Below are 23,899 nucleotides of genomic sequence, written 5' to 3' on the forward strand. Positions count from 1 at the left end.
CTAATCACTTCTTTTTTCGGAAGTTGAACATATATGATTTTAGGACAAATTGTGAGTTGCACGAGTAAATAAAATTGAACCCGCATCCTCACTTTTAGACATGTTGGAAGTAATTTACGTGGCTGATATATATACACTTCCAATTAATATAATTTAAATATGATAGTCCAATAAAATAGGTAATGATACATTTATAATATTTTCTATAATTTATTTTTCCCCTCCATATCATTCATTTTATAACATATATCTCTCTTATCTTTCTCTTAAATTGTAAAATTTGTACAATTTTTATGTATAAATATTGTTATCCTAATAAAATAGTTAAGCAAATAACTAAGAACAAAGTTAAGGGGTGAACGATTTGAATAGTCAAGAATTTTTTGAAGACTTTTTATGCAAGGATGCATTTTTTCCACACGGGGTTAACCCAAATAATACACCCAAAACCAATCACGAAATGAATCCTATTACACCACCCTTGCATGGATTTGCAAGGGAGGCCTAAAATCATGCATACAAAATACGCCATGTTAATTGGCTTATTATTTCTCAGACTTTCAGACGCTGAAAGATTCCTTGGAATTTAAGGCACCAGGGTGGTCACGGGAACGTGTTTCATGACCCTCTCTGACAGCGCCACCAAAGTCATTCTCCTTTCCAAAAAGCAGAACAACAATTCCAACAATGGCACTGCAAAACGCAGCTCCAAAAGAAGTCTTCACTTTCCCTGGCACCACTGAACCCACTGTGAACCCTCCACACAAGCCAACACCTCTCAGCCAACTATACCAAACAGAAAAAGCACCCTCTTCACCGGATGGAGCACTATCCAACACCAACACCCTTCCAAAAGTGTGCACCAACCCACTTGCTGTGCCCTGAATGGCCCCAAACACCAGCAAGTGCCCCCACTTCCAATGATTGTTCCAGAAGTAGAACCCAAACCCTGAACTTATAAGTGACAAGAAGAACCCTAGTATCTTCATTTTCACAGCATTGGCCTTGATTAGGTGCTGCAGTGGTTGGAGAAGTGGTAGAGAAGCCAGTGGGAAGAGGAAATAGGTTAGCCAGAAATAAAGCAAGTGCACTGGCTTAATGCAGAGTTGGCCCACTATGTAAAGCACCCCACCAGTGAAAATGCTCATTGTGGCAAATGAGGAGAGGAGAATAGCCACCAAGCCTCCAATTGCATATGGGTATTTGAAAACAGAGAAAAGGTTGAACCTTGAGGACAAAACGTTGGGAACAGAAGAACTGGTTCTGTTTTCAGCTGTGAAGGCATGTAAAGCTCCCACTAGCCACACTAAGCCACAAAATATTGAGACAATCCACAGGCTTATGAACTGATGTTCACTGTCTTTGGGGTCCCTAAGCATGTGGTAAGTGAATGATGAGACAATGGCTGCACCCAAGCAACCAGCAACAGTGGCATAAAGAGAGAGCCAACTAGAGACTCCTTGCTTTGTGGAAAATAGGGTTAGTTTCTTTAGGGTTTGTCCTGGTCCTAAACAGGCACGGGCCATGAGGCCTAAGTGGTGTGTGTGGGTTGCACTTGCCACTGTGATGGCAGCAACAATGGCTGCAATGTAGGGAATGAAGATCTTGGTGGTTTTGAAGAGGCCCACTGGGAGGCAGAAGAAGACTCCAACGCCTGTGGCTATTGCTGTGATGAGTGTTTGGAAGTGGCCATTGATGTGGAAGGAAATGAAGGCGAGAATTGGAGCAGCTAGGGTTAGACCTCCACCCCATGCAATTGATGTCCACTCCAAAGAGGAGAAGGTTGAACCACTGATTGTTATGGTGCGGTTTGTCAGTGTGCTGTACCTGCAATATTGATCCATATAATTGCATATAGATGTTAAGAAAGATGGTTAATGGACACTCATGTGCTATTTAATTAACACCTGAAGAGATAAAGAAATAAAAGAGAAAGAAGTTATAAGAATATTAACATTGTTATATGCAAGAATTATATATATGAAATTTTCCTATCATATAACAATGTTAACATTCCTATTATATGGAATTCTTTATGTATACTTAGTATTGTTTTAATTAAAATTAAAATTTCAACGTTTTTAATAAAAAATATTTATATTAAAAATTTGGATAAATATATTATACACATTACAGCTTGAGGTAAGAAGGAAGAGAAGAAAAATAAATATAAATATAATAAGTGATATAATATAATAAGAACTTAGAGATAAAAAGAAATAAGAGATATTAAATAAATATTTATAATATATGTTCTGCATATATTTTATCTAAAGATTAAGAGTAATAATTAGTGGACATTTCTTTGTATTTTAAATATTTTATTCATATTTTTTTAATTTATCATTTTTTATTATATAATTTATCATTCCTACGTTTCTCTCTCTTTATATATATTTTTTAATTAAGTGTCATCAAGAATGGAAGTCTCGACTAATTATATTTCTGAAAGATAAATATACCTATATTTACATTAACTAATTCTTCTGGGATTAGTGACAAAATATAGTGCACCCAATTAAAGATTAACATTTATAATTTAATTACAAAACCCAACTGATCGAGCTAAGTGTTTACAATTAATTTCTTGTTTTCATAATGTGATTGATTTGATTTCTATATAAAGAACTTTTTAGACGTGTGAATTCTTGTACCAAAAAGGCTTTTTTGGTAAAATGTTATAATATAAATTATATCATATGAATGATGTTTTTAGATATATATGAATCATAGACTTGAATTATGCAAAACATTGCAATAAAATAAAATAAATGTCATATCGATCACCCCTTGTAAAAATATATACAATAGAATGAAAATAGATTTTTTTTTATAAAAAAATTATGCAAAAGTACAATTTCCTTAAACAATAATAAAAATACAATTCCAATAATCAAAAATTGACTAATTTTTGTTTTTATATATGTGAATAATGTATATTTTAAAAATTAAAATAGAAAGCTTACTTTAGGTCATTGATCAGACAAAGTTCTTATATGCTATCAAAGAAGAGAACATATATAGTTATTTTATTCTATCTTCTTTTACCAAGCACATCTATAACAGATGAGTTATAATTTTTTGTTTAGTTTTGTCATATACATTTTTTTTATTTTGAGTTAGGTCAAAACATATAACTTGTTTTAAATATTAAAAACATGTGTTTTTAAGTACATTGGTTAAAAAAAGAGTAATTTTTTTATTAAAAACATTTATTATATATACAAAATTTACTAATATATATGTTTATAATGTTTAAAAATATTTTACAAAATATATTTAATAATCCTCACTCTTGGGCTCATAGCACTCGTCCTTAGTAACACTCTTTTCTTTCTTTTCGTAAGTAGAAATAGTTAATAATACCCAAAATATAGTCTATATGAAGTGTGTGATCTAAGTGAAGTCGAATCCTAATTAACTGTTGTAGAGTAGAAGAAACGATGAAGTGTGGAAGCAGACAGCATCGATCATCACCATGTCATCACCAACAAGCAGTTATACATTATTATATTGAGGACTAGATATGATGAAAGCCTGTTCCTTGTTTGTCACGTTGTCCATTTTAGAAGAAACTAAACCTTTTTCTACCAACTTTCAAATGGCCACACCAACTCCGAAAGAATTTCAATAAAAAGTAACATCACTGCAGCGGAAAGATACACAGAAACCATGTTGCCCTCCAAAGTATTTTACCAATAACAAACAAGTTAAAGTTTCTCAAGCTACAAAAAATTATGAAAAATGCTAAAAAAATTTACGAATTCGTGCAACACTTATACAAATACCGTAATATATATATATATATATATATATATATATATATATATATATATATATATATATATATATATATATATATATATATATATATTTACTTAACTTTTGTTTAAAATAGTTTAATTTTTCAATCTATGTGAACTAATGAGAAATAAAGCTCAAGATAGGTCAAGATTTAGAGTGCATATTTGATTTAGAAAGAAAAGTTGAAGGAAAAAAATGAAAGAGAAAGAAAAAAAAGAATTTTTTGTATCTTTATATTCATATAATTAACCCTTCCATCGCACTTTTTCCATTTAAATTTAGAAAGAAAAAAATATTTAAGTGAGACAATTACTCTTCTTAATTTCCTTCGTATATTAAGTCCTTTTCCAAACGGAGGATGAATTAGATTTTTCCATTCTTTCTATGATTAATCTATACTACTTTTGTAACTTTTCTATCATACGTAAAAAATTGTCTACAACATGTGATTCAATCTGTGAATAATGAAAATCTTGTTTTGAAAAATAGTTCTCATAATAAATTTAAATCATGTATGTACTCACAGGTTAATCTCCTTTGCTGCACAGGCCCTGCCTTGGTGGCTCTTGAACCAGACCCGAACAGGGTCCATTGGGAGGTTCTGTAACTGACTAATCATGAGAGGAAGCACCACAGGGATGAGAACAGTTTGAACAAAGTAGGAGCAGAACTCATAGAGATACCAACCCCAAACCTCAAATCTTGAAGGCTCATCTCCTGTTTCTTCATAATCATAACTATACACCTCTCCACTTTTGGAAATTTTCATGGAACTGGGTTGCATGCTGTTCCCATTTTGGGGGGCAGGAACTGATGATGATGCTTGCCCTAGACCACCTCCACCTTCAGCACTCACTTCCTTCATTATTGAGGAAAGAACACTAAACAAAGAAGTGTGAGATAATTGAGATAAAGCAATGGAGGAGGGTGTCTTAAGAATGGTCACATAGAAAGTGTTGGGTGTAAACAGTGAAACACAGCTGGTTAACGAAACTTTCGAGGGTGAAAACGCGGCTTGTTGAGTGATGGTATATATATTGGAATAATTCTTTTGACCTTTGTATTCTCTTGATATTCTTCTTTTTGTTTGTTGTGGCATTTATACAAAAGAGAAGTACTGTTGAGCCACTAGGAGATGGCCGACTCTTGATGCTCAATCGAGTTGGAAACTGATGAATTGCGTGGAATTCCAGTTACATCACAGTTTAAACAATTAATTTGCATGCATACTGAAATTTTCTTGTATATAGATCCGACAATTAGTTTAGGTGGAACTAGGAAGTCTCTTTTATCACTTTAGCCCTATCATAAAAACAAAAACAAAATATTATATTAAAATATAATTAGATAACAAGAGAAATAATGATTAAAAAACATAACAAGAGAAATGCTCTATCTCACATTTTTAGTTGGGAGTCGTAATCGTTAATTATTAGGCTCCAATATGTTTAGCTTAATAGTACTGTTTGAGTCCTTTAAGTATTGTTATTGTGCGATTTTTATCCCTAGCTGAAGTCTTAATTGTATGAATATCAGATTTTTTTATGTATTGTCAATGTTCAATTTTAGTTTTACTAAAAGATGAGTGGTGAAATACTTTCATCGATGAAATGCAGTAAAATGATTTCACTAGCTTTGATTGGGCCCCGGTTTTTTATCTTTTAGCTAAAAAAATGAGGTGAAAGAAGGTGAAATCCATAGTAAATTAAAGTGAAGCAAGAGTTTTGTTTCCACTGCCCTTCAGGTGGTGGTGACATGCTGTAGGTGGATGGTGGGTTTATATGGGTCGCATATATGGATGTCGTAGTGAAGGATGTGTATGGGTCGTGGTGTTTGGTTTTGGGAGGAGATGGTGGTGTGGTAGGTTATTGTTGGGATATTTTGGCAAGAGTGCCGGTTGAACAAGTAATACAATAGATAAATTTAGATATCATTTTTTCAAGACTCTGTAATATAAGTAATGTAACGTGGATATTAACTTAGGCATAAAGAAACAACACAAGAAAGTAATAAAAACATGAACTTTGGTTTTGTGAAGTGACAAACAAATCAAGTAATAAAACAACAAAGTATATGTTTTTATGCGGTTTTAAAAAAGAAAACAGAGTTGCAAGATGAAAACAAATGTTAGAAACGTTGCACAGGTAGATTTCACCATACCTTCACACTTATATTTCATTCATGATCATGCTCTCATGTTAAAATCAGTCAATAAAAGTTTTCATCCAAATTTCATAGGTAAAAAGAGTCTTAGAGATACATTCCCTAAGCAAAGATCTCTAAAAAAATTTAATGAAGACACTAGTTTTAAACTTTGTGACCAAAAGATAACCAAGAAATTCAGTCCTATTCCTAGGCACTAAGCCTCATGGATATTTTATTTTGTTTAAGATAATAAAAGTGTTTTCCAATATCATTTACATCCCAAAATAGTGCCATGGTTAGTCAATCCACAATAAGTATTAAGAAAAGACACAAAATGCTAACATAAAATCATAAATATGCAAAATCTATATTCATTCATATCAAAAGATACTTGAGAGTTTAAACATGGTACATCTACCCCTTACAACAAAGGAAATCATCCACTCATGGAGGTGAGGAACTTGAAATTACACATGGAAGGGAGGAAATAAATGAAGAACACATGAACACTTGAGAGCTTTTTCCCTCAATAGAATAGTACAAAAGTTGCAAACTATTACATCATTCTCTCAGAAGAGAAAGAGAATCTAAATATATTTGTGGGTCATGCCTAAAAATACAAAAGACAACATTTCTATTTTGAGTGCAGACTCACTCATCCATGGATTCTAGCTTTGTCAAAATGTGGTTTCTATTCTTCCAAATTTTGTTGTTGTCCAAGATGATCATTTTGGAGCTTTAGTACTCCAAACTTACTCTCCAAGACACATTCTTCCGTTTCAAACCTTTTTTTTACAGAAAGAAAAGGATAAATTACTGTGCAAATTAGCCAAGAAATCAAAATACTTTACTAGAATTCATAAAATAGTGAAAACAAAGCATTTTGAGGCAAAAGAACTCTCTAAATCAATGAAAGAGCAAACAAACTTAAAAAGTACCCTAAAAGTACGTAAATTTGACACTTAACAGTTAAATGGTGGATTTGGGTGGTAGTGTGACAGGTTGATGTGGTGGGTGCCATGGGTGTTGGTCGGGTGAAGGAGGAGAAGGGAGTTGTGTGGCACAAGATTGAAAAGAAAGTGCCAAAGGTTTCAGAAGAGAAACGTTTTTTTTTTTTATCTTTTACTATTGGCAGACCCCTTTTAAATTTTTTCTTTTGCAGCTGGTTTTAATTATTTTTTTCTGTTGTACACTTCCATTAAACTAGTCACACCTTTTCTTCCGCAAGCTGTGTTCAAGTGTTAAAATTGGAAATGCATAATTGTTTAATTTTTTTCTTTTATTACCCACCTAACACTTTAATTCAAAACTTTCATCTCTTTTCAACTCTCTCTCTCTCATCTATACCCAAAACCCCACTTCCATCTCTTTTCATCTCTCACACTTTCGTCCCTTTTCATTCAGCTCTACCAACACACTCTTAATCTATTACTCTCCTTACGTTTCTAAGACTTTCTTTGCATTAGACCCTAAACCCTCACTTTTGACATGTTGTGATTAAAGCATAGAAAGAACATCTACGCTTCACTCAATCAATCTGCGCTTTGTTATTTTTTCGGTCAACCCTAAGCTTCCTTCATTCATCCTGCTCTGCAATAATGTCATTATCTTCACTTGACAATCTCATTTTTTTTCGTGCCCTAGGTAAAATGGTCTCATTTTGGTTCAGTCACTTATAGTTTCTCTTTGCAATAACACTTTTTCGGCTTGAACTACTCAACCAGAGCTTCAAGTTTATTGCGTCAATGTTACTGTGGGTGTTGCTTCATGTTTCAGGTTTTTCTTTTTCCATTGTTGTTTTACTATTATTGCTTCAATTTTAGTTTCAATCCTTAAAATTTCACAAAGTCATCACTACTACAAAAATGACATTTTACGATGCAGGTTTTACGATGATTGTATAAAAACCGATATTGTAAGTAAATCAGTGATATTTTTGTAAATAATTGGAAAATTTTAAAGACGGTTTAATAAACCCATCTTTCAAAACACAATACGACATTGGTTATTGTAGGACCGACGTAGAATGCGAGAGGTAATGTGAACCGCCTCTCTCGGTCCTAGCCTTATTTTAATCATTCTTCCTTAGTTTTGGAAATGAAAACCCTAAATTCTCATCGCTCTCTTTATTCCAATTCTTCCTCATTACCTCTTCTTCACTCCTCTCTTCTTCCAAGGCATCTCTCTGTATATTCAAATACACAGTATATTATCACTTTTGTTTCAGTACTTCTCTCTTCATTGTCGCACTGACACAAAGCAACACTAAAGGAAGCCCTTCACTACGTCAATCAAGCATGGTAGGTTTCAACGAACCCCAATCGCATCTTCAATGTCAAAAAACTATTTCATCTCTTTGTCTTCTTTTAGGGTTTTGCCCCATTTTTCATTTACATTTTTGTTTTGAATGCTCTTTTTGGTCTGCTATTTTTTTTTTTTTTTTGCATTTTATAATTGACACAATCGGGCAGAAAAGAAATGGTTTTGGACCTTGCAAAGTTTGGGGACAAAGGCGTTCAAGTTAAGCTTACTAGTGGAAGACAAGGTTAGGTTACCCAATTCCCTTCTTTTGTGATTTTTTTTAAAAGTGGATAATGATTTATTTATTGATTGTTTATTATGATGGAGGAAATATGAAATTCGTTTCGTTTTGAATTGCAAGTACTCGATTGGGAGTTAGCTTGCATAATTAAAATGCAAATAAACTCTTCTACATGTATGTTTTTTTATTATATTTTGTTTTGTTGGATTGTAGTGACAGGGACTCTGAAAGGGTATGATCAGTTGCTTAACCTTATCCTAGATGAAGTTGTAGATTTTTTAAAAGGTAACTAAATAACACAAAGATCTTGTTTTCTGTTTATCATTTGAATGGTATATGTACTGCAGTAACTGTATCTGTTGCTTTGTAATATGTTTGTGACTTCATAATGATACTTTTCTAGCCTTTTCAGCGAATTTTGGGTATTTAGCAAATTATTTAAAAAAAGTACATAAAGGGACTTGTACTGACTGAGAGTGAAAGATTGAATGAGTAACGACTAAAGAGCTAAATAATGCCATTTTTATCATCATTCCCACTTCTTCTATGATTAAGGGAGCGTTCTGAAGGGCTTGTTTAAGCTTATGAAAGTAGCTTATTATCTATCTATATGCCTTTTGTGTTGGTTATTTTTCAATAAACCTTATAAAATACCAAATGAGCACCAAAACACATTACGTCAGACTATCAAGAGGTTTAAGGAATACCTGGATCCATAGAGAGCTGCATCAACACGCAGTGGAATCTGACAGTGGTCACGAACAATTGATTTAATGACCTTTCTCAACCAAATCACTTTCTTTCTTATGGGACCTTCGTTTTCTCTTCAGATGGGGAGAGGGGAAATTGTTTATTGATTTGGTGTATTGGGGACCATAACCATGCCTTATATTTTAAACCTATTAGGGTTCCCATTATCCCCTAATGGGACAAACTGGTTTTCGCTCATGAAGCCCATATCAATTTCCTATTGGCAGTCTAATGGACTCACTTAAATAGATCACTTTATATTGAACCCATTTAAATGTAAATAAATAATATAAATGTTATAATATAATACGTAGCCCATATTAATTAATTAGGATTTATAAAATTCCTAACAATCTCCCACTTGGGCTTCATATTAACCTTAGATATTTATATCACAAAATTCTTTAGGCGTGCAACCGTATGTTATTTACTTTTAGACTCCTTTTATACAATCTGGTCCATTTCATATAGCAACAGGAAACCATTGCAGTTTTCATCACAATTTAGCTTGACTAAGCCACAATGATCACCACTGTTACTCATACTCGATGACATAGATTAAATATGGATAAGCGACATGGAAATTACATACAATGTGATCTTAATCATGTCTATTTCCAACTAGTCCAAACTTTATTCTTTATAGAGATCAATCCAAAATGCAATACAAACATTGCACACAAAATGAACGTACTCAAAATAAAATGATAAACATCAACTATATTTCTACAGAAAATCCAAATAACAAAGTGTTTGTAAACCGTAAGATATAAAACATGAGTAAGACTCCCACTAAACTAAGGTACTATCAGGAATTATACCCATATGAGCAGTGTGCTCGTGAAAAAACTTTAGTGTCATACCTTTAGTAAGTGGATCAGCTAGCATGGAATGAGTTTCTATATGTTCTATACAAATATGTATTTTTGAAATTCTATAAAGTATATATATAACAAGACATGCAAAAATTTCCCATAACAGATCCATCACAAGATATCCAACACAACATTAATTCTAGTCTTTGGACAGAGAAATTAATTTGTAATTGGTACTCTCAACGCAATGATCAAATATTGACAATTAGTTTTGTCAAATAATAGCCTTTCTTGGTACCGACTATTATTCACAAAAAAAAAACTTTATAATTGTCACATATTTATCATCGCATGTATGTTATTATTTGGCCAAATTGTGTCTTCCTTTGGGCCGATCACAATTCGCATAAATAATTTCATACTAACATCCATGCAATTTAATTAAATTAATTTATGCAATAGAGGTTACTTTGAAAACATAATGGTTCAATCAATTTAATTAAAATTACAGGACACGCAAATAAATGGAAAGAATCTGTAATGGTTAAATTTGCACCCAATTGTATAGCAGTAAATGTTTGAAAAACTACATCATGGTAAACTAATTACGCACCCGAAACAAACATATCACGGTACTATCACAAATTTATACTGACCACATGAATAACATAAATTATCAGCTTATCATTGTTTCATGAAAAAAAAATTGACAAAAAAATAATAAATTATTCATATAAGACAAAAGACCATTGTCTTATTACTTATTCATATAAACAATATATATATATATATATATATATATATATATATATATATATATATATATATTTATGAAATTGTGTCGCATACTAAATGCCAACACCAGATACATAGAACCTTTATCCCAAATAGAATAATATGCCAGCAAATGTGACACACAAAAAAATTGTACAACCCCATAAATCAAATGCAGAGGCCTTTTATTAATTCTAAAGAGGAGAAAAACTTTATGGCCATAACACATAAATTTAGGGGTTTTACAATTTTATTGATCAAAATAGTTTCTCCCCAAAATAAAATTAGGGCTCGTATAACTAAAAGAATCCAGATATAATACATATCAAGCAAAGCTTTAAATCCCAATAATCTAACAGTAATGGTGGCTCTGATACCACTTGTTGGTTATTTTTCAATAAACCTTATAAAATATCAAATGAGTACCAAAACACATTAAGTCAGATTATCAAAAGGTTTTAAGGAATACCTGGATCCATAAAAAGCTTGATCAACCCGCAGCGGAATCTGACAGTGGTCATGAACAATTGGTTTAATGACCTTCCTCAACCAAATCACCTTCTTCCTTATGGGACCTTCGTTTTCTCTTCAGATGAGGAGAGGAGAAACTGTTTATTGATTTGGTGTATTGGGGACCATAACCATGCCTTATGTTTTAAACCTATTAGGGTTTCCATTATCCCCTAATGGGTCAAACTAGTTTTCGCTCATTAAGCCCATATCAATTTTCTGTTGGCAGTCTAATGGGCTCACTTAAATAGATCACTTTATATTGAACCCATTTAAATGTAAATAACTAATATAATACGTAGCACGTATTAATTAATTAGAAATTATAAAATTCCTAACATTTTGTATTTGTAGTTTATTCAATAAGCATAACTATGAACCTTATCAAAATAAGCTTTTTTTTAGCTTATTTCATTAAGCTCTGTAACCAAGCCTATGAGAATTCTCATTTGATAAGAGTTTAGTGAATAAATGCTTAACAAGTTGTTTACCTTAATACGCCCCAAGTGCAGATTTAGCACTGAACTTTTAGTACCAATTAACATAAGCATTGGAGTGGAAGATCCTATGATATTTAAATTTTTTCTTACTATCAGCATTATGCTTGTTTATAAACTCCACCACAAAAAATTAACATATTAACTTATTCTTAAAAATTATCTACAATTTCATTTCTGTTGTTTGAAACAAGATTTTATTTGTCCCCTGTGCTGCAGATCCTGATGATCCTCTCAAAACTACCGACCAGACCAGAAATCTTGGCTTAATTGTAAGTTCTCCTCTTCAACATCAAATGAGTGCCAAGATTGCACCTTCTGGCTCATAAAAAGCTTGTTTTGCTTATGTCGTGCTTCATTGGAATTTTGCATCTTTGCTTTTGTGAGGTTCTAGGGCAGTTTAATAAATCAAGCTCATGTAATATTTATTTTGTATTTGTAAGAAAAATATCAAGTTAATTAGAGGAGCTACAAGAAAAGGAATTTAAAATATGTCTCTGTAATTTTCTATTAAGAATTCTTATATAGTAAAGCAATTGACTGATTCTGGCCATGTTAAATTCTATATTTAATTATTATCTTTAAAACATAAAAAATTAACACTAAATTTAAAATTATTCCCTATTCTCTTGTAGGCTATGTAGCCTTTATATATGGATATAGTTTAACTTATATAATTAACTAACGAGTCAAGGGCACATGCTGTGTAGCTAGGCTAGATATCTATTGAAGGGCATTTTGAGATCTTCACCTAAAGAATAAATAGGAATAATATATATAAGTAGGTACATGGAAACTAGAGTGCATGCTTCCGGGTTTGATGTCGTCGAATCAACATTTGACTCGTAATAGGATAAAAATAAAATTTGGGATTTTAGATTATATTTGTATGTGTAATTTTGTAATATGATGTTTAATTGGTGTTGTTGAGAGATTTCAACTAATCTCACAAGATTGGAAAACCCGGACTTGAGCCATTAGTAAAATTACTTAAAGAGCATGTTATTTGGCTTTGATATGTTATGTAAGCTTGAGTATTGTGGAATAAATTTTATGAGACTTAATTTAAATCTGACATGGGGAAAAAAGGGGTTTAAATACTTTTATTTGGTAGATTATAATAGAATTGAAGTTAGATAGATTTTTTTGTGAAATATGCATGTGATGAATTCTATCCCTTAAATTTGTGTGTTGCGTGACTATTGTGAATCTAATAGGAAAAACCAATAAGAGGTGTGATGTTTATGCATTGTGACCTCTAACCAATGGAATTCTATAAGTTATAAACTACTGTAGGAACTACCATTGGGTAAATTTTTAGATATTGCTTGGAAACTTTAACGGTAAAAGCATGGCTCTGTAACCTCTAACCAATGGAATTCTATAAAATAGTTCAAATATGAAGATTTATATATTGTCTTCTTGCAGGAGAGAATTCAACTTGAAACTTCTTGGTTGTATAAACTAGCCAACATTAATCCTTTAGCAGGTATTCATTTCATTATTGGCTTTATTGCAAATTATTTATTGATATTTCGTTTGGCTTTGAGGATGATGCCTTGCAAAGCTTTCATATCACAAGTCTTGTTGTTTTCTAAGTTATTTCCATAATTTTTCTCCTAATGTTTTTTTGGCTAATCTATGGAACTATAAGCATTATCTGGTTTTTTAAACATGAAGTTGGTAATTCTTTTGTTAATATGTTTTTTTTTTTAGGATGCCTGCCTACACTTGCAACAATACCAGTGTGGGTTGGGCTATATCGAGCCCTTTCAAACGTGGCAAATGAGGTATGCCGCTTGTGATGTTGATTTGTTATTTGATCGTTAACTATGCCATTTTTGGGGTATACATGACTCTTATCTTCCATGGCTAATGTTATGCATTTATCTGATATACAAAGGGGCTCCTTATCTTTCATATTAAAATTATATTAGCAATTAATTGAATCTTAGGATTCCCTATTAACATAAAGAAATACAAATCTCTTAAATTAATTTAAGAGATTTATGTTTGAAGACAAGAGCTTAAAGTTATAAAAGTTGGTCAGTATATGCCTTGAAAAAATTGATATGTTACCATATGGCTGCAACCTAATTAATAATATTTTTATAAAATAAAAACTAAATAGTTGTCAGTAACAGAGGTCAATTAATGACATTAATAGTAAAGATTATCACGAAGAGATGTAGGCCAAAAGGATTTTCCGTCTAGGTAGGTAAAATTCAGTAGGATTTGTTGTCTATTTCCGTTTTAGACAAACCATGGTTCAAAATATGTTAAAAGTATGTACTACAGGTAGCATCAGTGTGATTAACTTTGAAGTATCTAATCAAGTAAATAACATTATTCCACGGGTTATCAGTGTGATTTTACTCATAAATATCATTTGGTAGTATCAGCAGGCAATTATTATTATACCTTCAATCCTGGGATTTGCACAAACAATTACAGGTTGACAAATTATAGTGCATGCATTTATCTACAAAACTTGTGTAACTATTATTATACCTATCTATTTACTGCATTTTCTCTTTTTTATCACTATCTATTTCTCCTACCAAGTACCAAATAGATTTATGGTATTCATAAATCATTTTTCTTTGGAGCCTTAATTACGTTTCATTGATAATATTTAATTTGGTACAGGAGCAACGCCCAAGTTGGTTCTCCAGTTGATGAATGTGAGAGGTCTTAGCATTGCACATGTAAAGAGCCATTTGCAGGTATAGTCATTATATATATACAAGTTCAAATATACAAATTAATGGGTTTAGTTGTTTTCTTGATTGTAATCCAGCTAGAAATAGGTATCTATCGACACACTTAAATGTAAAAGCTCATGTGCAGCCATTATTATATTTTTGGTAGAGATGGATATACTTATTACTTATTGTGTTTCAACTGTTTTAGGACTTAGATTTTACACAAAATCACTAGTTATAATTCAAACAATTTGGTTAATCAGGAAGTGATAGAAACTGTGGTTGTGAAGTTGATTATTAAATGCCTCTTATGTGCTTGTGCTGATTATTAAAAAATTTAGTGAATTATTTATATACCTCTCATGTGCTTGTGTTGATTATTAAATGCACAAATTCATTCTTGCTTCCCTTACTCTGTAGTATCGTATAAATTTTTATTTAAAAATAACTTGAAATTTTTATATGTTGTTGTGCATGAAATATAAAATTTCTTGGTATACAAAAATATAAAGAAAATAATATTTTTAATAAATATATATAATTATTTAATAATAATATTTTCATTATCTTATTTTTTTTTTTTTAAAAAGACTATCTAAGACGATTCTTTAACAAACTGTCTTAGAGGGTTATCTTTCTAAGACGGTTTGTAGCTAAAAACCGTTTTAGAAAAGTATCTTTCTAAGACGGTTCTTCAGATAATCATCTTAGAAAGGTAACCTAAGAACCGTCTTAGAAGGCTACCCTAAGACGATTTTTAACTACGAACCGTCTTAGAAAGATAACCTTCTAAGATCGTTTTTTATGAAACCGTCATCGAATGTCAAAACATTCAACAATGTTGGCTTCAAAGACAATTCAAAATCGTCTTTGAATATCCTTTACAACCGTCGTTGTATGCACCTTTTGCAATAGTGCATTAAGAAATCTTTCTTGCTTTTTTATTTAGGTTTTAATCGTTGTTACAAAGTCATATAGTCATTGACGGATCCATGTTAACTATCGTGGGGGCATCTGCCTCCACTAAAATTTTAATATTTGCAAAATACTATATATGTGTGTATATTTATAAATTATCTATATAATTAAAATTTTAGAGAAAAAACAATTTATAACATGAATATTGACCCATAAATTTATTTCTAATTTTATTATTTTAACTCTCTCAATTAAATATTTTTAATATTCTTTTTTATCTAAGTACACTTTTCACATTTTCCTGCAACTAATAACCAAAAAATTAATCTCTTAAACATTTGAAACTATATTTCTTTTGCCTTTATATGTATACTAGAACTTTTTTTAACTATCTAACCCTTTCACTCTATTCTCTTTTATATATTTTTAATTAAATTTTAATAATTTTAAAAAATTATCAATATCTAAAAGTAGCATTATATTAGAATTTCTATAAAAAATTGTTTTATTAAAATTTAAATTGTTCATTAATTATAAGTCTAAATCTAAGTTATATTTATTGTAAGTTTTAATCTTAATATAATATAAATATTAATTTTTTTTATTCTTTAAATATCAATTTTATAAGAAAAATCATAAGGACCTTAGCCAAGCACCCTCTCGCGAGAAGCTCAAGAAGCACATCAGGACATTGAAAAGTACCATTCGACTAATATTGAGCACCTAGATAACCTAGGCTGAACACCCCACCAGAAAGGCCTAGCCCTCTTAAACCTTGTAGGAAAGGATTATGACAAAGGTTAAAGTAAAGAGGAGACAAATCACCTTGTGATCATCATTAGGAGTCTAACTTCAAGTTAGTAGAATCATTAGCCATGGGACGTAAGAGACACTATTCATTAGTATTTATTACTTTTATTTACCATATTGGGGAGAGTTCTGACTTAAGAGTCAGAGTACCTTTGCATGCATCTCTCCTCCACTGCGGAAGACGAAGGAGTTCACGATAGAGAGGACGAGCAGTCACTACATCAGAGTAAGGAGAAATTACCTCAGTACCCTCATATACATACATTTTGGCACCCATCATGGAGTCAAAGAAAATTTTCCTACGATCCCTAGGTTATGGTATCTACTAGGAGCAAGATGATGATGGCAAGAGTGATACAAGGAAGAGAAGGATTAGGGTTCCCAACCCAATACCCCTGAGTCCTAAAAGCACCCAATCATGCATAATTTGTTATGAGTTAAAAGGTGTAAGGTTCCCTGCCAAATACCCCTTCGTCTTGGAAGCACCCAATCATGACTATATTATTATTAGTTAAAAGGTGTACGGTTCCTAACCGAGTACCCCCTCGACCCTAGAAGCACCCAACCATGCCAACTTTATTTGGAGTTAAAAGGTGTAGGGTTCCCAGCCGAATGCCCCCTCAATCCTAGTAGCCACCCAATCACACCTAATTTTTTTAATAATAATAATATATATTTTTCATAATGATCAATTATAAGACAGGAGGATTTTTTTCATATAAATTTAGATATTAAAGAATAATAATTATTCAGTACATATCATAAATATAAAGAGTAATATTTATTTTATTATTATCTTACTTGTATATTACTTATATATTAAACATAATTAGCATCGTAAATTGTGTAATATTTAAGATATTTTTTCCTTTAAAATACCAGTGAGGTTGTTGCATCAATATAATTGTCAATTTTAAAAATTTTACACTTATACACGGAGAAAATAATTTCGAAAGACATTTACGTGAACCTACTACTACTATACTACTACTCTAAATATCATCAATAATAAGGACTCTTCATGCTATGTTAAAAGAATTATTATAAGTTGAAAATATATAAAGTAAAAGTCAAATTAATTATTGATTTTTTTTCTACAAATAAGAAAGGATAAAAATATACACATTATTTATTTATAATATAGCAGAAAAGCAAAAATAAAAACATATATGAAATAATTAAACGATAATTATCAAAACATAAATAGACATAATAATAAAATAAGAAACAAAAAGAAAAAATGCAAAAAGTTATGTGGAGAGAACATATAATAATAATAATAATAATAATAATAATAATAATAAATAGAAATTAGTTATTAGGCAGTATTTGGTTCTCAATACTCACTTCACATCCTTCGTCAAATTCATTTTATGATGAATTTTTATCTCTTATATTATAAAGTGCCAATGTTGCAAGCAAGTTAAGTAAAATTAAACATGTTGAGTGGCATTCTATTTAAATCAAACTACAGTAACAAAATGAGAGATAAATATTAATTAAAAAAAATATTGAGCAAATAGAAAGACAACAAATAGGGACAATTAACAAATAAAATAATATTAAGATAATGTTAGCATAAATTTTGATATCGTGTTTATTATTAATTTAACTTAATTTTCTTGATGTTTGATTGTTTGCGTTTATACGTAGATATACTCAAGAATATTATGAAGAGATTATCATATAGATATTAATACTAAATACTTGATTAGTCAAATGAAGCAAAAAGAAGAAGCTATGAGGTGTGAGTGGTTAACGTTTTGTATCTTTAAAATAGTGACATAAACAAATTTCATTTGACTCCACTTTCATTTTACATGTTACATATCTATTGCAAGTGTTTAATGCATATGTTTTTTAAATTTCTTAGTATGATCATCCTTCATTTCTTATATATACAAAAGTAACAAGATAAAAAATATCTTAAACTTCATGAAAGAATATAAAGTATATAAGAGAGAATAATGGTTTTCATTATGATAATAATGAGTCAGTGCATGTTATCAATAAAATTTAAATTATAAAATGTTATAAAAAATTTATAAAATTTAAATCAATTTTATACATTATTGATATATTTAATTTAAGAATGGAAAGAATTATTTTTTGCTTACGATCTCAACAAAATGAATTAATTGGTGAAATGATTTGATAATACTTCTAGCATCTAATTCGGTATTGACAAGGAATGATTATATATGAGTGCTTGATTCATTGCAAAGAAGAAAAAAAAGAAACAAAAAAAGCTTTTAATATACCACTGTTTAATACTTACAAATAAAAATATATCTTTTCTATTTTGAAGTTTTGACGGTTAGTATAAATTATTACCTTTAAAAGTAATCATATTAAATATATATTAATTCAATTTATTCAAAATTTAATAATTTTATTTGCAAGAAAATTAAATTAAAGTATTTTAAAGGATTAAATATTATATATATAATGGTAATTTGCATAGATATATAGATATAAAATATCTTAAATAAGTGCATAAATTATTAATATACATATATTAAATTAAGCATGTTAAATAATTATTAATTTTTTAAAATTAAATAATTATTCTAAAAATAAATTTTCTAAAAGTAAATAATTATTTTAAAAAATAATTTTAAACGTAAAACTACAGTATTTCTTATTTAATTATTTTTTTCTATTTTTATTTGATGATAAAAACAGTAATAGTACTAATAAAAATAATTATAATAGTAGATCATTTTTATAAAATTCATAATCCTTCAAAATGTTTTATTATATATATATATATAAATTTTATTTTTAACAAAAAATCAAATTAAAGTATTTTAAAAAATTAAAAAATCAATGTATATTAATATACATATATTAAATAATTATTTTATAAAAATTTAAAGTTAATACTGCCTTATCTCTTATGTAATTCATTTTTTCTATTTCTATTTGATAAATAATAATAATAAAGTTAATAATTATTATTATAATAGTAAATGATTGTTTCAAAAAATCATAATCCTTCAAAATGTTTCAATCTAATGGCTATTGTGAAGTTAAAATTTCAATTTGATGATTACTGTAAAATTTATATAATTAAATTAAATCAACAGCTGTTATAAAATTAAAATTTTGATCTAGCGGCTCCACAAACTTGAAGTTAATTTTACACAATACTTCGCAAGCCATATGTATGATATACACAACTCTCTCACTCCTCTTTGCTTCTTATTAAAAATCATGTGCATCTCATCATCAATTTTCATTAATTTTTTAATCATTAGCATGTCCTATGTATGATATACACAATATGTAGAGCGTGAAATTATTTAAATGTTAATGCCGATAAATATTAATAATAATAATATCTCTATGTGCATAGATACTTGAACGTTGTTGCATATATAAGTGTGTTTGTGCATAAATGTAATTGTGAATGTGAACAACGTTGATCACATGGCCTTAAAACGAATCAACACGGAATTGAAGGACCTACAGAAAGACCCCCCTGTGTCCTGTAGTGCTGGTATGTTTCTTTGTTCTTTTTTGGGTCTCTCTCTCCTTTTTTTTCTTCGTCTTCAATTATTATACAATTAAAAATTTACACAAATGTTGTACAATTCAAAATGTAGTTTTTTTGAAAAATGTTGTTTCTAAAAAAATGTATAGAGCAAGGTTTTAAATTGCAATTGCAGTTATGGTCTGGTTGGGGTTTTGTCGAGATGAGCACTATGGTCGCAATGGGCCCAAAAACCTTGCTTTGTTGTTGAAATCATGGTCACAGACTGCACCAAGGTTTTAAAAAAGGGTCCTGGGCTGTAATTTCAGTAACAAGGTCAAGGCTTTTGGGTGATAACGATGGCCGCAAATTGTAGAGGTTGTATTTGTTCACAATTTAAAGTAATATCAAGGAACATAAGAAAACTACGACAACAATTTAAACCCTTGGATAACACAATGTTGGTTGATATTGTGTTGTGATGGACTTTACATGATTTAATTTTATTTTTATATTATCTTTTGAATGTTTGACAAACGTTTTTTATGATTATTACATTGTTGTTTACACACTCCTAGGGTTGTATGCATATGTAGGTCTGTTTGTGTGGAACGAATTAATTTAATTTTTAACTGCTATGGAAAATTTGTTTGTTGCTAGCTATCACAATATTTCATTGAAGATGTATGAACAATATAGTGTGTGGGTCCTTAACACTTCTACTACTAGTAAAATAGAAAATTTTTAAATTTAGAGGTTGCGTGCACCCCAAATTATGTAGTTGATTTTTTTTCATTTTATTTGTTTGGTAAAAATAATAAAATGATTTCATGAGGATAGGAACCCCCAATGCTTCTACGTTTGCTTAAAACCTGTCAAAACTTTTAGATTATTCTTTATTCAATGAGGGCATGAAGAATTGAATTTTTTATGTTCAGGCCCAGTGACTAATGACATGTTCCATTGGCAAGCTACAATTATGGGCCCTGCAAATAGCCCATTTGCTGGAGGTGTGTTTCTTGTGTCAATTCACTTTCCTCCTGATTATCCTTTCAAACCACCCAAGGTAAATCAAAAGACTTACTTTATTCAAACTTATGCATGTGTCTACCTATATCTACGCACACACTTTATGGGGCAGCTTTCTTTTGTGTTAACTATAATATTTTTGGTACCAATATCTTCATTGAATACTTTTATTAGAACTTTGCATTGAAGTGTTGTAAATTTCACTTTAAGTTGTTGCATAAGGCAATGCGAAAGGAAAATTTAGTAAATCGAAGCTTATGTTTGGTAAAGGATTGATGGGTGTATTGAAATTAATGAGGAACTCCTTCAAGTCACAATGCATTCTCAACTTTAGTTGCTTGGAAAATTTGTTGTGAACTTATGATGTTATATATATGATTTAGTGATTTACTTATCTAATCATTGGTTGGTTCTTTCGTGGACTATTTTGTTTTATTTTTATTTTTCGATTGTTGGTAATGTTTTGAATCATTATCACTTATCTCTTAACTTGAACCTAAGATTCCTATGCATACAAATGGCTTGTTGGTGAATTGAGAATATTCAAGGCTTGTAGAGATAATTACTAAAAAAAATTATCATTTACGTGGTTGGATATATAAACAACTTCTGCAAGAACTCATTTGCTCCAACGTTAACCAACATAAGTAACTGCATTGGAGTTTGCTCATAATAATTACACCTTGTGGGAATGCTTTGAATGACATTCGTTATTATTTTGTTAAGGTTTCATTCCGCACAAAGGTTTTCCATCCTAACATCAACAGTAATGGAAGTATCTGCCTTGACATCCTCAAAGAGCAATGGAGCGCTGCTCTAACAATATCCAAGGTAAAAGAATAATTTATTTAATTTAATTTTCTTGTAATGGATACTTAAAATGTTAAAATTGTGTAGGTTCTTCTATCTATATGCTCTCTACTAACAGACCCCAACCCAGATGATCCTCTGGTGCCCGAGATTGCTCAAATGTATAAGACTAACAGAACCAAGTATGAGGCCACTGCTCGGTCATGGACTGAGAAATATGCCATGGGCTAAAGTCACTAGTTAACCGCAGGATACTTTTCTTATTATTATCTACCATAGTAGTAAATAAATAGTGTTGAATTGATTTAAGCAAATATGACATTGTATTTTGCTTTATGCCAACCACTTTGAACTTTAATATTGGAAAAACAGGTTTGTTCTATATAAAGATTATGGATAGAACTCGCCAAGTATTTTGCATTTAAATGTACGGTTTCCTTTATATTTATTTTAAATGAATATCTTTGTCAATATTATATTTCACATTTTTTTATAAAGCAAATTACAGTGACACTTGAAGTTTTGTCACATTATACAAAATATCCCTACTTGTTTTATCGCTACACAAAATATTACACAAGCACTCCTTTATATGTTATTATGTACACACTCCTTAAAGTTTAAAAAACATTACACCCAATATTCTTGTAAGGGAGGTCATTATAAGCTAAGCAAAAGTAGAGATATTTTGTGTAATTTGACAAAATTTAAGGAAGTGTAAGCATAATTTACTCTTTTTTACCTATATTCGGGTTGTTAACTATTGGGGAAAATCTGGGAAGTTAAGGACATCTATGTTTGGCTTTTTGGTCCAGCATTTGAAGCTCTTTCGACCATTGTTGTTTTCAATCTTTGATTTGAGTGATAGGAGTATTATAAGAAGTACTTAGGACTGTCGCAACCTACCTTTCGGCGGGAGGGCGACGTGGGGCTCACGAGTGCGTCTTCCAAGAAAGGAAAATGCGCGGAGTCGCCATCAACGTTTATTCGAGGTAAACGTCGGAAAATCGGAAATGTGTGGTCTACGAACTTTAATTGTGAAAGGTTCGGGAGTTGTTTTTACGCACGGGGAAGGTATTAGCACCCCACGCTTCCAACACAAAGGACGACAACCTTTAATCAAGTGTGCAAATATGACTTCAAAATGTTTTATTTTCCCTTTTTTATGTCTTTTGTGTTTTTATGCTTTTTGTGTTTTTTGTATTTTTTATCTTTTTGTGGTCAACAAGGGTGTTTCCCTCACTCCTACGTATCCTCAATTGCGATGAGGAAATCAGACCTACGTAGTTCTTTCAGAACTGAACATTGGTTAAGTTGTTTTATCTTTTTACGCAAGATATATTTTGACTGAACAAAAGTCGTTTAAGGCATTGGACCATTAAACGATCTTTTGATTCTTTTAAAAGGAGAGAAGCATTAAGGCATTGGACCATTAATGATCTCTTGGTTTTGAAAGGAGAGAAACGTTAAGGCGTTGGACCATTAACGATCTCTTGGGGTGGTCGACAAAAGCGGGGCTTTTGCTCCTACGTATCCTCAATTGCGATGAGGAAATCAAACTTACATAGTTCTTGCAAAAGCGGTAAAGTTATGTGTTGATTTTATGTTTTTGAACGGTCCATGTTAACCGATAAAAGCAAAGAGGACCGTTTAAGGCGTTGGACCTTAAAACGGTTTTTGAGTGACTTTTGCGGACAAAGCTTGATTTGTGAGTTGATTTTAGCCTTAGTTTCACTTTGGTTATTAGTCAATTCATTCAAGGAAACTTCCAAAGAAAAACGTCCGATTGATTTTTTTGATTATTTTATTCAAATATATTTTGATTATTTTATTATTATTTTTCAAGATATTTTGATTATTTTATTATTATTTTGTCTTTTTTTGGTTTAACCGTGGTTACAACGTGAACGATCGGTTAGATTTTGTTTTAACAGTGACTAAACGAGATTACAACACAAATGATCGGTTGAAATTCATTTTATCATTTATTAGGTGAGAAAATGGCTTAAATAAACGGTAAAAATCTCGTTAAAGCGGAAGAAAAGAAAACTGAAAGTAAGCGAAATTAAAGTGAAAGTACACAAAACAAGTAGGGACCACTAAGGGTGCATAGAATGAATTGAAAGATTCGATTTCGGAAACTTACCGGTTGAAGACTGAAGAACGACAAAGAACGAACGAAGAACGGTGAAGAACGATAAAGAATTTCCACATAATCGCTTACGGAAGCGTTACGAAAGCACATCGACTTGGATTTTCTTCACGAAAACATATTTTTTCACCCAAAACAGCCGAAATGCATAGCCAAGGGGTCC

At 30.8% G+C, this 23,899-nt stretch overlaps 2 protein-coding genes across 3 annotated transcripts; one reads left to right on the forward strand and one right to left on the reverse strand.

Moving 5' to 3' along the window:
- Window positions 1-354: 354 nt before the first annotated feature.
- On the reverse strand, window positions 355-4,986 carry LOC100819915 (uncharacterized). The gene is made up of 2 exons (XM_003548673.5): window positions 4,329-4,986; window positions 355-1,827 (listed from the first exon to the last, which is right to left on the reverse strand). Exons 1-2 carry the CDS (start codon window positions 4,901-4,903, stop codon window positions 561-563), a joined length of 1,842 nt encoding a protein of 613 aa, XP_003548721.2. The 5' UTR covers window positions 4,904-4,986; the 3' UTR covers window positions 355-560.
- A 6,792-nt stretch (window positions 4,987-11,778) lies between these two features.
- Window positions 11,779-21,815, forward strand: LOC100789422 (ubiquitin-conjugating enzyme E2-17 kDa). 2 transcript variants are annotated; one of them, XM_003547791.2, is made up of 5 exons: window positions 11,779-11,789; window positions 19,702-19,772; window positions 20,684-20,811; window positions 21,501-21,605; window positions 21,672-21,815. In XM_003547791.2, the coding sequence occupies exons 2-5, from the start codon at window positions 19,703-19,705 to the stop codon at window positions 21,813-21,815; spliced, it is 447 nt and encodes a 148-aa protein (XP_003547839.1). In that variant the 5' UTR covers window positions 11,779-11,789; window position 19,702. The 2 variants fall into 2 exon arrangements, with proteins under 2 accessions (XP_003547839.1, XP_003547840.1); XM_003547792.1 differs by lacking the exon at window positions 11,779-11,789 and having other exon boundaries at window positions 19,703-19,772; window positions 20,663-20,811.
- The last annotated feature ends 2,084 nt before the right edge of the window (window positions 21,816-23,899 follow it).

Source organism: Glycine max, chromosome 16, assembly GCF_000004515.6.
Source record: "Glycine max cultivar Williams 82 chromosome 16, Glycine_max_v4.0, whole genome shotgun sequence".
In the NCBI taxonomy this organism is placed as follows: Eukaryota; Viridiplantae; Streptophyta; class Magnoliopsida; order Fabales; family Fabaceae; genus Glycine; species Glycine max.